The sequence below is a fragment of the Columba livia genome, chromosome 13 (genome assembly GCF_036013475.1).
Source record: "Columba livia isolate bColLiv1 breed racing homer chromosome 13, bColLiv1.pat.W.v2, whole genome shotgun sequence".
In the NCBI taxonomy this organism is placed as follows: Eukaryota; Metazoa; Chordata; class Aves; order Columbiformes; family Columbidae; genus Columba; species Columba livia.
Window position 1 is genome coordinate 520,801 of NC_088614.1, and position 13,951 is coordinate 534,751.

The window sequence follows — 13,951 nt, forward strand, 5'->3', positions numbered from 1 at the left end:
GTAGCTGATGGCAAAATTTGGCTCAGATATTTTTATTACTTACAGTTCTCAGATCTCGAGCTGAATTTCCATTCAGGAAAACTATTTGTGGTCATGTCACACGTGCTTATGTCACAAATTGTCTCACACCAAAGAAACAGATGAAAAACCTGGTAACACCTTGTGCTCAGTCCAAGTTGTAGTATTGATAACTGCGAAGACCCAACGTGCTGCAGTCAGTGTAACTGGGGAGTTGAGCGGCTTTGCCCCTCAGAAGGGTGAACGGAGCTACTGGGGAGTCAGGAGCTTTTCCCCTTGCTCTTTCCCGGCCGCAGTGCTGGTGTGGGACACGGGCAGCAGCGTCACCTCACACGTTCGGGGCACATTCTGCCATGGTTTGCTGCGGCTGGCAGAGACGTTTCTCCCCAGGACATCCCTGTTGCTTTGTCTTGCTAGAATTCTTGCTACAGGTGGTGCTTTAAAATATTTTGTAGTAAACCAGCGTTGGGTCTGAAGAAACCTTCTGTTCCTGTTTTGGGAGCCTGCAGAGCGCAGGCTCCCAGGGAAGACGCGCTGAGGGTCGAGCCCACAGCGAGCCCGACTTACCTGAATGCGGGTTTGTGAGTTGCTGGGGTTGTTCTGCTGCTCTGTGGAGTCATCGCGGTGATTCTGGAGCGGGAACCGTTCCCCGAGGACACGGCCCTGCTCGTTGGATGGGGTAAACACCTGCACGGACAGGCAGCCGCGGGGCAGTTCCAGCAGGGGCTCTGCCGCAGCTGCAGCCCCACATTGCCATCGCTAGAACCGGGTTTGCCTCCTCCCCACAGCTCTTCCTTGCAACCTTTGCTGTTCTGCCACGAGTTTTAGTTTCAACGTTACCCAAAGTGTCTGCTGCTCTGGAGTAGCAGGTTGTACATCGCAAAAGGCCTTAGACCTGCAGGTGTTTTTACTGCATTTGAAGATACTTGTATGTTGTTTTTGAAACAGGTTGCAAAAATATAGATGTCAACAGTGAATACGTAAGGAAGTTAGGAGCCACATTTTAACTGTTCCCATACCTAGGTTTGTCAATAGGATTTAAGTGCATTTGCTAAATCTTAATCATATACAAGTTCTAATTAGAAAATGATAGAAGGTGCAAGTGCCTCTTAGTGTGCTAATACAAAATAATATGCCAATATGTATAATTGACATTGTTATTTAGTACCGAGTTAAGAATACCGCAAACTTTCAAATACTCAGGAAGAATACTGATAATCTTCAGGAAGCTTACTGTGCGCTTGGCTGGTTGCCAGCAATAGTTAGACCTGAGTTCGAATATACCTACACACTTTTGTGGCTTAAGTCAGGAAATTCAGGAATTTCAAACTAAAGTTAGCACATATTTTATAACTTTTAGGGATCGTATCATAGATGGGATCACATTTTTCATGGAAGACAGGAATTAATTACAAAACTAGTGCTTTGTGGCTGATGGTTTCCCAAGGGTCAGCTGAGGCTGGTATTACTGGTGCCGCAACACAGAGATCCTGTCACCAAATGGAAGGAAAACATAGGGCTACTGAAACCCCACAGCAATAGCTCAGATTAACATCTCGAGTGCTCTGGATTTCTTGACTCATTCTTTGATTTAAAATCTTGAATTAGTAAAAATAAGAATTAGTACTATTTATTTGCAAAGTTTGAGATTATTTTAAGCATAATTGTATTTTCTGGATTAAAAAAAAGAATTCTTTTGGTTATGAATAACTTCAAGACTAGGATGGTTAATGCTTTTACATTAACAAAACTAAGCGCTGGTGATTATAATGTAGTAGAAACTTTGGGACTGACTTCTGCTGTTCTGTTTCTTCGAAAGCAGTTACAAAGGTCCTGAACTCACTCAGTGCATTTACAGGGATGAGTTTTCAACAAGTCGTAGTGAATGTTTCTACTAACGCTGTGTGTTACGACGGGCTCGCCACGGGATTCCTCCGTCCCTCCCTCTCCTCTCGTGCTCTACAGAATATGCCCATTAATCTGCAGCAGCAAAGTTGGGTCTTTTCTTGGGGGATTATAGTGCATTAATGATAAATCTGGTAGGAAGATTCAGTCGTAAAGCTCCTAATGGAAAATGAGAACAAAGAAAGATGGTGTTTCAGCAGCCATCTGTCAGTTGGCACATCACCAGTGTTTTTCCATAGGTGAGATGTGGCGCTGCAGCCGTTCCAAAGGCAGGGACACGGCTGGGAAAACGCTGCATCACAACTATTTCTCACTTCTCGGTTATTGTGATGATCACCTGGAACTACACTTTGTGTGTCGCCTTCTTAAACTCCCCGGTAGACGGGTAACAACCCTACTCAAACCTCTTTGTGATGCTTATAGAACAGAAAACCAAAGTACGACATGAAACCTTTGACAAGAGGTTTAACAATATTTAATGCTTTCATTCAAAAAAGTGTGCATATAGTGGCGTGAGCCAAACTACGAGTAGTTAGAACCTGTGGTAAACTTTATTAGAAGAAAACTATTAACGTACCAACAATGTATGGTATACAAAGCGATGCAATGATGCGCTACGGAGCATGCAAAACACCTTAAAGCAAAAGATACCAAGTTCATTGTTGTTAATTTGAGAACAGCTTAAATGTCAGCATGAGCTTATTTAGTTCCTAATTGTTTTTCCAAAAAACATAAGGAGGGTAATCTATGGTTTTTATATTGGGCTACAGCCAACGTTGCTGCCCCGGCGGCATTGTGCGCTCGGCCTTACACTCCGCGACCGTCTGACACAGACAGGACGATGTGCTGGATCCTGCTTCTCTGAGCTGGGAAACCTGTTATTGCTGTTGCTGTCGGGAGCAAACTCTATCAACGCGGTTTAAAAAGTCCCATAGCGTGAAGTATTTATCTCAGAAATCTTACCTTTTCACACCACTCTAAGGAAGGCGTGCAGGAAGGAAAGGTGCTGTCCCGAGTGGTCACAGGGTGTCAGGTGCAAGTCTCCTTTACTGCAATCTCACCAGTTCACGTTGGAAATCCCTGGTAAAGCCCATGGCTTGGCAGAGCGCTTCTCGGCTCTTGTCGGGACTTTCAGACGTGGTGCTGCTGTGGGGACGGGTCGGTGCTGCCGCGGGGGCAGGTGCTGAGGGTGAGCGGGGGAACAGGACCAGCTCGGCCTGGCCTGGCCGGCCTGGCCGTCGTGTCCTGTCTGTCCTGGCCAGTCCGTCCTGTCCGTCCTGTCCTGGCCGTCGTGTCCTGTCTGTCCTGGCCAGTCCGTCCTGTCCGTCCTGTCCTGGCCGTCGTGTCCTGTCTGTCCTGGCTTGTCCGTCCTGTCCTGTCCGTCGTGTCCTGTCTGTCCTGGCCTGGCTGTCCTGTCCTGTCCGTCCTGTCCTGTCCGTCGTGTCCTGTCTGTCCTGTCCTGTCCGTCATGTCCTGTCTGTCCTGGCCTGGCTGTCCTGTCCTGTCCATCCTGGCTTGTCCATCCTGTCCTATCTGTCCTGTCCTGTCCATCCTGTCTGTCCTGTCCTGTCCTGAATAACTATTAAATTAAAGCATGATTATTTTGAGACTCTTCCAAGATCCAAAGCACACTGAGCAATTGCACCTTTGTCACCATTGTAAATATATGAAGTCGAGCTACTCGCCTGATGTGATTGTTACATCCTCATGACACCCGGGCACAGGAGTGCACACAGATAACATACATGGCTTATTCTGACTGACCTATTGTATTCTTACTTTAATCTTCACGTATCTCATCCTTTAGCAATGAATGTTAGGGAGTCAATCCTCATTCTCCTGCCGCTCCAAAATGTTTCTTTCAAACTTGTTTAAAACCAAAACCAAACAAAAAAATCCCTGACCTTTCTTATAAATAGAATAAATAAATGAAAAGTTCCTTTCATAACAACATTAGGCCTTCCTAAAATAAATATGGTTATAGTTTGCTTATGAAAACAGTTTATGTAATGCTGATACATTTTATGGTTTTAACTTTTTAATGCGTTGTGTTCTCTCTAGAGCTAACACACATAAATACTGCATCCACCCCGCGACGGCTGCGCAGCTGCACCGGCGCTGCAGGCCGCTGGTACATCTGCAGGCCCTGCTTCCTCTAACTATTGCACAGACGGGTGTAAATAAAGAGGAATACAGAATACTTCAGGCTGAGCACCATGGAGTACAATCAAAATAACGAATGACCGCGTCAGCTGGGAAACTACTCAAGCTGGATTTTCAGAAATGCAGGTTATTTTGCAGGAATGTACAAATGACAAGAGCAATTCAGGTGGTACAAAGTATTCTGCTCACTGAAACGCTACACTTTATTTACACAGCTCTTTCTATCAAATGTTACTAAAGAACGGGTGGTACGTAAACAACGGTACATGCAATTTGATCCCTTTACTAAGAAAAATAAATGTACAGTTCTGTTAAATAAAGATCAAGTCCTATTATGTACAGTCTGTTAACAGAAAGGCCTTGGGAGACATTCAGGTCTAATTTTAATACTTTCCAAACAACTACCAAATAATGCAACATTTACAAATAGCACACCAGCAGTATGTCACGGTAATCATTTCACAAATCAGAACTTAGTATTGCAATTAAGCAAATGAGTAGCAGCTCCTTCAGAAATATTAAGGCATGTCACATGGCATCAAAATGGAACCGATGAGCCTCCTGCCGCTTCTCTCTGTCATCCGCTTTCTGAAAGACAATAATGAAATAGCACTTTGTGGATGCCCAGTGATACGGGTACAGAAGCACGTTGTCAAATGGCAGAGAACGGCTGATTTTTTCCAGGTCATTCATTTGACAAAAGGCAAAAAGCTCAGTAAAAGCCCCAATAATTAGTTTTTAAATGACGGCAGTTTAAAACAGTAATAATCTACTGAAAATCGGCTTCTGCTGTTAATGCTCGGCTGTTTTAGTATTTATGACCCATTCTTTTCTATTATTTCTAACAATGCTTCTTTAAAAGGAATATTTCAACAAAATGAAGAATGTTTCCTAGTATGCATTTATTTAGTCTGCATTATAAATACGAGATGAAATTACTCTGGAGTAACTGTAACTGTCATCTGTTACACTGGAGATTATCTCAAAAAGTTTCTGTTAACTCCAAATTCAGCCAAAGATGGCAGTTCAACCTGCAATTAGCAGCACCAAGGAGGCTAAAAACGTTGCATGGTTTGGTGTGGATGATGAGAACATGCTGTAGGATGCATTGCCCTGCCTGTTTACATGCACTGAGCGGCTGGAGGAGCAGCTGGGACAGTGCTTGGGAAAAAGCAGCGTATTTCAACTGGACCCACAATCCACGTAACGGGTACAAACGTGTCCTCGCCACGAGCCTCCCCTGCTGTCCTAATGCGGCTTCCGAGTCTCAGAGCCCTTACTGAAGGAGTTTTGAACTTTTCTAGAAAACAGGGGTTTTCTCATGATGACCAGTATGTGTAAATCCCAGCATCAGAGAATTTAGCAAAGCAGATTTAAATGCTTTTTAGCTTGCTTATGACTTTTATTTTTCTTTTATGATGTCCTGGTTTTGTTAAAAACAAGTTTCTCTTTTAGTGAATTAGCCTGTCAGCTAAAGCTTCATATCAGCTGCATTTTCCTGGAGAACGAGATACATGTTTTGGTAAACATAGCAATGGAATGAGAAGTTATTGATAAGGACAGATTCACATCTCGCCAGAGGGGCAACGAGAAACAGGTGACCAAGAGACTGACCAACTGTGTATAACATCCCATTCATGTGATACTTCATATAAAAGTGGGAGATCACGAGGATCTCGTCCCTTTTTCCCTTTTCCTTATGGCGACATTAGCAGAGGACCTTGCGAGTCGTCCCTGCGAACTGAGGCCAGTGACAGACTGAATCCAGCTCCGGTTGGCTGCAGAGTCCAGTCCAGGACTTTGGTTGCCGGCTCTGCAGTTGCTGGGACTTTACAGATTGGTTTTGTATATTTTGTATTATTTTCTCTATTTTATTAGTAGCATTAGTAAAACATTTTTAATGTTTCCAGCTCTCTTCTCTGTCCTTCTTTCCCTCCCGATTGCCTGTGCTGAGTGGGAAGCGGGGAGAGGAGGTTAACAATACACCTGCCAGGGTTTGATTGTCACCCCGCAATCTAAACCCTCCACAGATGAGTAAAATTAAGGAAAGCCTTTACAGTATGCGGCTGTGTGGGCATTCAGATTTGCATCTCGGTTATCAATATACATGACAATCTAGGTAGGGTTTGGTGTGCGTGCTGTGCCAGGAAAGGCTGGCGGCTGCGCAGGCTCCAGCCCGGAGACCTCACCACACACGGTACGTGCGGCAGCAGCTCCGTTCCACTCCCTGTGGGTTTTGCTGCACTCGTGGCAGCAGCAGAGCTGTGGGGGAAGTTCAGATGTATCAGTCTGGCTGGTTGGCAGGACTTTCTCAATGTCAGGAGTATTCTGAATGTCAAGACTGGTGGGAAGAGGGGAGCGCCGTACTCCCTCCCGCATTGAAATGCGCGTCACCTTCCACGAAATTTTATAGCCTCGCTCAGAAAGCAATTTTCCCTCCATTTCTTGTATGCTTCCTGACAAAATTACTGCTTCAAATTTGACAGTAACGGATACTCTAGCAGTATTATCACCCATGTGTTCCCACGACCGGGCTCAAGACCACAAAGCACATTATGAAGAAACAGAATACGGGAATATCAAGGTCCTCAGATGAATAATGGTGCAAATTCTTCCTCAATTTATCTTTCATTTGATGTATCAAAACTAAAAACTAGTAACTGAGGTTTAAAACCTCTTCTTTTTAAATGGATCCAAATTTCCATGGCATGACAGAGCAACACACTGTCCCTGACTCCTACAGTTATTTAAACAGGATGATACTTGTATAAGAACTATTGTAGACAAATGGCTCTCACTACTTCTTATCTGCAGAGGTGAATGTATGTGGTTTATTTTAACTGCTACATAAACCAGCGCAGCGTACAATCAAATACATCCTCTGGGGAAAGAACAGGTTGTAGCTGCCTGTACATCCCCATTCCTTTCTCTGCTATAGGTGCTCTAGAGATCTGGAAGGGCAAACAGCATTCAGGCAGAACAGTGGATTTATGAGAGGATCACAGGAAGAGGCAGTAAACCCGGAACAAGCTTAGAAACAAGGAACTTCAGAGTTTAACTGCCAGTCATGTCGGTGATGCGCAATACAGCCTTGGTCAAGATTCGGATTTGTTCTGTACCTCAACCATTTTTCTAAAAATTGGGAAGGTAAAAATCAATAGGAGGGGACTGGAAAATTATAGGAATTAACAAAGGTTTATACAGTAGCCTGAAAATGCACACAATTTATCCAAATATTTGTGCCTATTTTAAGCAAGATGCAGCTGTTGGGAATGAGTTTATAATATAAGCAGAACAGCTCTTCAGTGCCGTGTACTGATGGGTGCGGGGTGGCTCAGCGCACTCAGTTACAATACAAGAACTACTGCACAAAGAATAATTTTAAATGTTGTCATTAAATCTCCATTTCTCCACACAGAAGGATAGGTAGTTAATCCTTCCTGCACTCCAAGTGTTTGTTCTGTTGCTCTTGCTGCTGAAATGCGTTGCAGACAGTGCTGGACCCGGCGCAGTCCTGGCTCCCATCAGCAGCGTGTCCCCGTACACTCACACCAACTTTGTGTTTCTTTGCTTTGTCTGGTTTATTCCCAGCTTTACTGATGTTTTGGAGACTGCATTTAACATTTTGAAGAGCAAAGACTGACAAATACCATTTGAATATGAGGCATGTGCAAAGCCTATCTGAATGTTTAACAAGGTCATTTTATTTCCACAAGCACAAAATAACAAACAGCTCTACCATGTCAAAATGTGCAGTAATTTTATTTGACAGCTAAGATTATGGTTTGGGTACGTAGTAGCATTTATTGGCAATCCTGCCAGTTGGATATGATTGCGAACTGAGCATAGTTAAGAAAAATGGGGACGCGTTTCTTTTGTGACATGAAAGGCCCCTTTCAAAATGCTTCTCAAAATCAATGGATTTCTATACCCTGCATGTATAATTCAGACACACAGAGCAAAGCAGCCCATGTGTACACCACTGGCTCCCTATAGTCTTGAATGCTGATGTCAGTGTAATCAGCAGAGACTGAGAAAAAGGGACGCGTTCCTCATTTTTAGATTACCAGCAGAACTCACTGCAAGTAAACTGAGTTTATGTGCCATGTTCCACAACAGTACTCCCTTAAACTCTGCAAAAAGGAAAGCTTAGGTATGAAACAAAACCGTCTCATTTAGTTGAGAGTAACAGCTTAATGGCAAAAGCTTATCCGTGTTGCTCTTCATTTCCTTTTTTAAGTGTCTTAGAGCTTAAATAAAAACAATGCCAATTTTTAAGCTTGCAATAAATACTGAATTAATAATAAACACCCTCTGGGAATTAATGCAGTCGGAGTCAGAAAGTGTATAGTAGAAAACTACTCAAAAAAGCCAATGTACAACACCGTAGAAAATTAGAAAGTGTTAAATAGCATAGAAAATATAGAAAAAATGTAGTTAATTAAGCTTACCTTTTCTTGCCAGTGTAATATGCCAATTATAGCCAGGATGAAAACACAGACACCAATTAAGGCTATAGCTGTTAGCAGCACAATGTTACTTGGGGTCAGATACAGTTTGGCACTCCAGCTGTCCAACAGAAGAAAATCCACGGAAACATTAATACCTTCCATTGGGAAGCAGAAATCAGATTTAACGTATAAAGATTAAACGAACCTGCTAGTGTAAGGCAGGTAATGACCTGGTCTACAGGAACTAGTGCCTACTCCTAGAGAATGAGGCTTAATGGTGTTTACTTGGAAATATATGATTGAACACAATTACATTCAGGGGCTCCCGCTGGCCGCGCAGCTCAGCCCCAGGTTCACCCAGGGCCAGCTGCGGCTGCGGGCGGCAGAACCAGCTGGTGATGGCAGGAGAATGGCAGGAGCAACAAAATGAAGCACGTTAAGGACTTCTGGAAGACATTGCTCGAACACCGTGGGGTCCCGAGGCCCAGGGAACACCTTTTGTAGCCCAGCTCCTACCGGTGGCAGCACCGAGGCCTCGCACCGAACATCATCTCCATCCTAAAAAAGCCTATCCATTTAAGCAGTGTTCAGTAGGAAATCTGATTGCTTCTGGGGATTCTATCCTCTGCTGTTCTACAGTGTCCATACACTTACTTTATAGGCAAGCAAAAATAGATGAAGGATGACAGAAAAACTTCTGCATAACACATACCTTTAAGTACCTCAAGACAATAAGTAAATTTTCTTGATCTGGCAGATGTTATTACTGCGGCTGTTAATTAGCAACCCAAGTGGCACATCACTTCTCAACTGATATTTGTCCTATAGTAAAATTAACTGCTGAAACTGATGCCAGAATCATTTCTGCATGATAAATGCAACTGACCTCACTAGTAGATCAAGCGGCAAAGAGCAGCTGGAATATGCGACTAATGTTTTCTCTAATAGCAAAGAGAGAAACGTGCTCTTTCCGGGATAAACATTTTAATTGCAAAATGAACTCGGTATTCAAGCTCTTGTGTAACCAACCCGTTCACCTCTACTTAAAGAGAAACATTCATACCTGTGGCAGCAGACAGCGCATTCGCAAGGGCGGAACTAAAGCTTTGAGATGTAACCAGACAGAAATTGCATGTTTGCTGAAACAAAACCGCTTGCTTCAATCATTGCCGTGCTTGCAATTTGTCAACAAGAATGTTGGTAAATCCAGCAAATATGTTACTGTTCACAGGAGTCGAGCTGGCGATAGGTTTTCATTGTTTGTATGAGCTGGTAACAGACTGTGATAGTCTCTGGGCACGGGGTCTGTGCACAGTGCTCTGCCGAGTCCCTTCCGCACAACTCACCTCCCCTGCCATTGTTCGGGAAATTTACTCTCTATACGAGGGACTATTTGTAAACCTACACCTAACGCCTAGTTTAAGCTCTGTATTAATGGGATTTTGCGAAGTGCAAATCAAAACGAAGTTACCTTCGAGGAACGTTATGAGGATAGGGGATGACTATCAGCTGGGAGTTGGGTATGATAGCTGTCCATTCTTGTTTTCTTATGGACTGAAAGAAAACCAAAGGCTATGTCAATTTCTAACAAACCAACTTACTTAAAAGCAAAGGAATTCTCTCTTGAAACATACAAAAGGAGAAACAAGAAAACAGTTGCTTTTTTAAAAGGATTTTAAATATAAGTGATGATTCCCTCATGTTTGTACAAACCTTTTATTCTGAAAGCTCAAAGTGCTTTCAAAAAAAAACCAGTAAAAAGCAACGTAACTATTTCTGACATGAAACACAGCGTCTGCTTAAAATGTACAAAGCAATAACATAATAGGGAAAGAAGAAAAGCACCAACGCTACAAAGGAGGCAGGCAAAGCAATTATCCAAATCAGGATTTGCCCAGTAAGCTAATTCAAATACCTCGCTTTTTGAAGTAGCACCATCAGATCTTTGAAGACTGCAAATGGTCAGGACCCTACTTTAATGTTTCATCTGCAGATTAGATAAACACGGTAATCTCCACCTTCCATCTCACTGATCATGGTTTTATCAGCGAGGCAGAAAGGATTATGCGAGGCAAGTGTTACAGCCGAGACCATGAGATCTAATACACACTTACCATACAAACAAGCACCAGATATCTGTGCTAACATTTACAGACACCTTCAGTCATCTTGGTGTCCTAGTGTTGGCTTCAGAGCTCATACACCCCAAAAACCAGGCACACAAAGTTCTTTTCGGCAAACTTCTCTGTATTCAAGCTTATTGTTTTATATTCTTGCTTCTGAAAAACAAACCACTGTCCCTAGCAGTGTTTTCACCCAAACTCTGCCAGGAAAGGTAACGCCATAAACATTAGCTGGACAATCTGAAACCTCCACTGACCTTTTCTCCCGAAGGACGAGGAATGCCCACGTAGAGGTGGTCGAGGAAGTTGGCGCTGCGTCCCAAGCCCAGCACGTTGTAGGGCAGCTGGAGGGCGAAGTGTGCGGACTGGCTGAGCTGGCCCGCTGCCGACAGAGGGACAAGGAGCCCACGTCAGTATCCCAGGAGAAAACCACAACTACCCCAAACCCACCCACTTGCTACACAAATGCACCTTTCAGAGGCAGCAGTAAAAATGCTGGAAAGATTTTAACCAACTGCACGGTAATTTAATTCTGAAAGGCTCAGTTCCACATTTTCAAACTACTCGCAGGCACTCACTTGGAGAACAGCTTAAATGCTTTACATTTCTAGGTAAGAGATTCTTCTGAGCACGATTTCCATGTTAATTTGAATCTACTGTTTGTTACAAGTTGAGAAGAAATCAGCTATCCACATTTATTTTGATAGGAGCAGAGCCAAGTCTTTTGCCCCCTTGATTTACAAGCTCAGACTCAGCACGTGAAGGTTCATTTAAATACTTATTAGCGTTAATTGGTAACTGCCAGTTTTTCTTGTGTCACAAAATTTGCAAAGTAAATTCTCATGCACAAATTCTAAACTAATAAATTGATTTAATGAAAACAGGATTATAGGGGTTGCAAGTTAGGTCCTGGTGAGAGCATGTTGTAATAATGTAATGATTGAAGGTGGGACTGTAGGGGAAAAATAACATTCTTTGTTTCTTGAAAAGGCAGTAGGGAAACAAACAAGTGTTGCGGTTCTCAACAGGTTCACTTACATCCCATTTCAAAAGTATCTGATTATTCCATTTAAATGAAAACCTTGTAATCTTTTGATTTCTGGCAAACTGATTCAGATCCTGTGTAGATCCTTTGTTCATTCTCTACAAAGTGACCTGGTTCCACGGCAGGAATTGTATCAGCAGCTCGTCAGCATCGTGGTGAATTCAGCCCTTCACCAGATCAATAGAATCGAGTTCAAGGAACACACGACAACCACAAGCAGGCTTAAGTCATCACTAGAAACAGTTTTTACAAAGACATGATGTACGGTCAGTATTTTTTAAGTGTTGGATTTTTCTCTGCTTTGACACCGGACAGATTATGCCTGAAATTGGTCATTGTAAGTTAAGCGACAAAACGTGACAGAGTGTGAATGGAAGAACCCGAATTCCCATTCTGTGATGGGTCGGCAGCCAGCTCTGTCCTCCCTCTGCACAATCCCCTCCATGGCCCAGCTCAGAGCCGCTTTGTGCTCCAGCCCCGGGCCGGTGGCCACGCGGGTCACACTGTGTCTGCCACGGCTGGGGAACGTTCAACCACCAACTACACCTTTGGGAAACGCCAAACATCCTGGGGGTCCTGGGGACAGCAGGGTGACCATGAGCCAGCACTGGGCCCTTGTGGCCAGGAAGCCAATGGTACCTGGGGTGGGTTAGAAGGGGGTGGTCAGTAGGTCAGAGAGGTTCTCCTGCCCCTCTGCTCTGCCCTGGGGAGACCACACCTGGAATATTGTGTCCAGTTGTGGCCCCTCAGTTCCAGCAGGACAGGGAACTGCTGGAGAGAGTCCAGCGCAGCCACCAAGATGCTGAAGGGAGTGGAGCATCTCCCGTGTGAGGAAAGGCTGAGGGAGCTGGGGCTCTGGAGCTGGACAAGAGGAGACTGAGGGGGGACTCATTCCTGGGGATCAATATGGAAAGGGGGAGTGTCAGGAGGATGGAGCCAGGCTCTTCTGGTGACAACCAGTGACAGAACAAGGGGCAATGGGTGCAAACTGGAACACAGGAGGTTCCACTGAAAGGTGAGAAGCAACTTCTTGGGGGTGAGGGTGGCAGAGCCTGGCCCAGGCTGCCCAGGGAGGTTGTGGAGTCTCCTTCTGTGCAGACATTCCAACCCGCCTGGACACCTTCCTGTGTAACCTCATCTGGGTGTTCCTGCTCCATGGGGGGATTGCACTGGATGAGCTTTCCAGGGCCCTTCCAACCCCTGACATTCTGGGATTCTGTGATCCTTTTGAGATCAAACAGAACCCAGGTCCCATTGTAGGCTCCTGGAGACGAACACGGGCACACGGCCGCCCCTGATCCCCAGCAGCGAGCCCAGGGATCCTCTGGGAGCCACTGTCCAGAGCATCAAAGCTCCGAGAGATGACACCTACTCACAGAAGCTCCTCAGCTTTTGCATCTTGTTATGGTGGACAAGCTGCTTCGTACATGGGATGATGATAATTTTGAACCTGTATTCAATACAATAATTACACCCTCAGACACACAGTGTGACCTGTGAGGTGTCCTGTGCAGGGACAGCAATTGGACTCCATGATTCTTGTGGGTCCTTCCAGCTCAGGCCATTCTGTGATTCTATGACCCTATGTTCTGTTTCTCTGAACAGCGTCTCTCTGGGTAGCAGCTTGCCATGTGCTGTCAGACTTGTTTTGAGATGGGCAGGTTTAGTCATGAGGTAAATATCCTGCACTTCTGTAGTTTTAGAGCTATGATAATTTCATTTAAAAAGGCAAGATACATGTCAGCTAAATACACTTAGATGAGATCTAAAAAATCAGCTTGATGCCATTTCCTTTTTATTAAGTTAAAAGGCTATTAGCCAAAAGAAACAACAGTTCTAAAGATTGACATTTACTTTTTCTCCACGCAGAAAGCAGAGGTGGCAATATTCAAAGTGGATTTGCAGTTCCCTGCTCTGCTGGGAGGTCAATGTCCTGTGTCACCGCTCGGGAATCCCCAGCTCAGGGCACTGGGGGCTTTGCTCTCACAATGGGCAATTTTCCAGGAAATGGAGATAACGGGACAGGACTAGAGCCTGGAGTCTGTCCCCACGTTGTCACTGACTGTCCCCACTTTGTCACCAGCTGCTCATACACCTTCTTGGCTAAATTGCTCAATCTCTAGGTTTCAATTGCCAACTCTAAAATTTGAGTATTTCAGAGTAAGTACATAATATCTGAAAGCACTGGTTACCCATAGAAATGTAGCAAGGAACAATAGCGGGCTTATTAAATTTGACTTAGTTAT

The 13,951-nt window shown here is 44.3% G+C and overlaps 1 protein-coding gene across 2 annotated transcripts in view; it reads right to left on the minus strand.

The window, feature by feature from the left end:
• Positions 1-2,375: 2,375 nt before the first annotated feature.
• ITFG1 (integrin alpha FG-GAP repeat containing 1) overlaps positions 2,376-13,951 on the minus strand; it is a 92,156-nt gene continuing 80,580 nt past the window's right edge. For both annotated transcript variants that reach the window (XM_013367794.3, XM_065028580.1), the window contains exons 15-18: positions 10,918-11,042; positions 10,009-10,091; positions 8,538-8,655; positions 2,376-4,674 (exon numbers count right to left, since the gene is read on the minus strand). In XM_013367794.3, coding sequence (XP_013223248.2) covers positions 4,615-4,674; positions 8,538-8,655; positions 10,009-10,091; positions 10,918-11,042 — 386 coding nt within the window. In that variant the 3' untranslated portion in view covers positions 2,376-4,614. The remainder of the gene's footprint in view (positions 4,675-8,537; positions 8,656-10,008; positions 10,092-10,917; positions 11,043-13,951) is intronic.